Source organism: Apaloderma vittatum, unplaced genomic scaffold (assembly GCF_000703405.1).
Source record: "Apaloderma vittatum isolate BGI_N311 unplaced genomic scaffold, ASM70340v1 scaffold27692, whole genome shotgun sequence".
Taxonomy (NCBI): Eukaryota; Metazoa; Chordata; class Aves; order Trogoniformes; family Trogonidae; genus Apaloderma; species Apaloderma vittatum.
Window position 1 is genome coordinate 2,465 of NW_009705669.1, and position 1,916 is coordinate 4,380.

The 1,916-nt window shown below is 56.1% G+C and overlaps 1 protein-coding gene across 1 annotated transcript in view; it reads left to right on the forward strand.

Annotated features, from left to right (window-relative positions):
• Positions 1-1,909, forward strand: part of ACOT7 (acyl-CoA thioesterase 7) — a gene marked incomplete at both ends in the record, with an annotated part of 4,037 nt that extends 2,128 nt beyond the window's left edge. Inside the window, 4 exons of the mRNA XM_009865518.1 lie at positions 122-208; positions 607-723; positions 951-1,135; positions 1,862-1,909. Of these exons, the coding sequence (XP_009863820.1) occupies positions 122-208; positions 607-723; positions 951-1,135; positions 1,862-1,909 (437 nt within the window). The remainder of the gene's footprint in view (positions 1-121; positions 209-606; positions 724-950; positions 1,136-1,861) is intronic.
• Between the last annotated feature and the right edge of the window lie 7 nt (positions 1,910-1,916).

The following is a 1,916-nucleotide window of genomic DNA, read 5'->3' on the forward strand; positions in this document are numbered from 1 at the left end:
CAGCTTTGCACAAGCCAGTCCCATGTTTTCTTCCTTCGGGCAGTTTAAGAGAGGGGCGTGCAGTGGCGTGCAGGGGCTGGCCGAGCAGCTCTGACCTCCGCTGTGCTCTTTCTCTATCCAGAGCCGCACACCGTTGGCTACAGCCAGTCCAGCCTGATCCACCTGGTGGGACCCTCAGACTGCACACTGCTGGGCTTCGTGCACGGAGGTGAGCGAGCACTGCCCCATTCCACGGCTACACTGTTTTTACCCCAGAGCAGAAGCGCGGTTTGAGAGCAACTTGTGCGTCTCGGTGTTTTCGGGAGACAGGCTCTGCCTCTGAAGGCACACAGGCCCTTTTCCCTTTTACGTTTCAGCTTTGCTTCAGCTGAGACAAAAGCTTTGTCTTTTTCTATGCCTCAAAATTCTTAAGCCTAGGTTTGTGAGGATGTCTCCCTGATGGTGCTTTTGTCTTTGTGCTGGTCCTGGGGGTTTCCTGCAGTTGGGATTCAGTCTCTGTTCCGACTCCGTGGGGCAGCTCTGGTTGTGCAGGGGCCTCACTGACCTACACTTGGCTCTTCCCCAAATCCCACTGGCTTCCCTGAGACCCTCTGCCTCCCCTGCCAGGTGTCACCATGAAGCTCATGGACGAGGTTGCTGGGATTGTGGCCGCCCGCCACTGCAAGACCAACATCGTCACTGCCTCGGTGGATGCCATCAACTTCCACGAGAAGATCAAAAAAGGTACCCAGGGGCAGGGGGTGGGCACTTTGCTCTCCTGCACTGCCACCTCCCGTGGGTGTGTGCTCGGGACACACTGGCAGAGAAATTTATTCCCCCTTAGACTCATCCTGTGCCGAGAAGCTCTGCTTAAGATACGGCTTAAGCATAAAACGTGTGGGATCCCTTGCTGCCTTCCTCTGAACAGAAGCAGGGGCTGCCTGCTTAACTGGCCCCTCTCTGCTTCACAGGCAGCGTCATCACCATCTCGGGGCGCATGACCTTCACAAGCAACAAATCCATGGAAATCGAAGTGTTTGTGGACGCCGACCCATTTGTGGATGAGCCTCGGGAGCGGTACCGTGCCGTCAGCGCCTTCTTCACCTACGTCTCCCTGAGCAAGGACGGGAAGCCCCTGCCTGTTCCACAGCTGCTGGTAAGAGCTCTCCCCACCAGCTGGGAGCTTCAGGGTTGATTTTTGAAATTTCTTCTGGTTGAATAGTGCTGAAGTGGAGACTGGGGATTTCTTCCTTTCTTGTGATTGGAGCTCTGCAGCTGGCCATGTGCAAAGAGGACCCTCAGTGGCAATGAAAGCCCCTCACCTACGTCCCTGCTCCCCGTGATGTCCCCACTCCAGCCCTCCTGCCTATTTTTAGCTCTCCTGATCCCGGCAGGGCTTTGCTGACGCGGCGCTGCTGACTAGGGACTGTTTCTTGATTAATATTTTATCGTGCGCAGGTCTTCTCCTGCTCTGTGCTCTTCTGCGTCTCTTAAGTGTTTTGTCAGCTCGTTATACACAAGCTGTCAAAACACCTATTTCATGGAGCGCAGGTTTTCCTTTACGTTTCCTGCGAGAGGAGGCGCGTTTCCCTCCTTCCTGCACTCGCGAGGCGCAGCGTGGGAGAGCTGTGCCGCCCCAGGGCAGCTCACAGCGGTAGGTCTTCTCCTGCTCTGTGCTCTTCTGCGTCTCTTAAGTGTTTTGTCAGCTCGTTATACACAAGCTGTCAAAACACCTATTTCATGGAGCGCAGGTTTTCCTTTACGTTTCCTGCGAGAGGAGGCGCGTTTCCCTCCTTCCTGCACTCGCGAGGCGCAGCGTGGGAGAGCTGTGCCGCCCCAGGGCAGCTCACAGCGGTGGTTTCTTTGTTTCTGTCGCCGGCAGACCGAGACGGAGGATGAGAAGCGTCGCTTCGAGGAAGGGAAGGGCAGGTACCTCC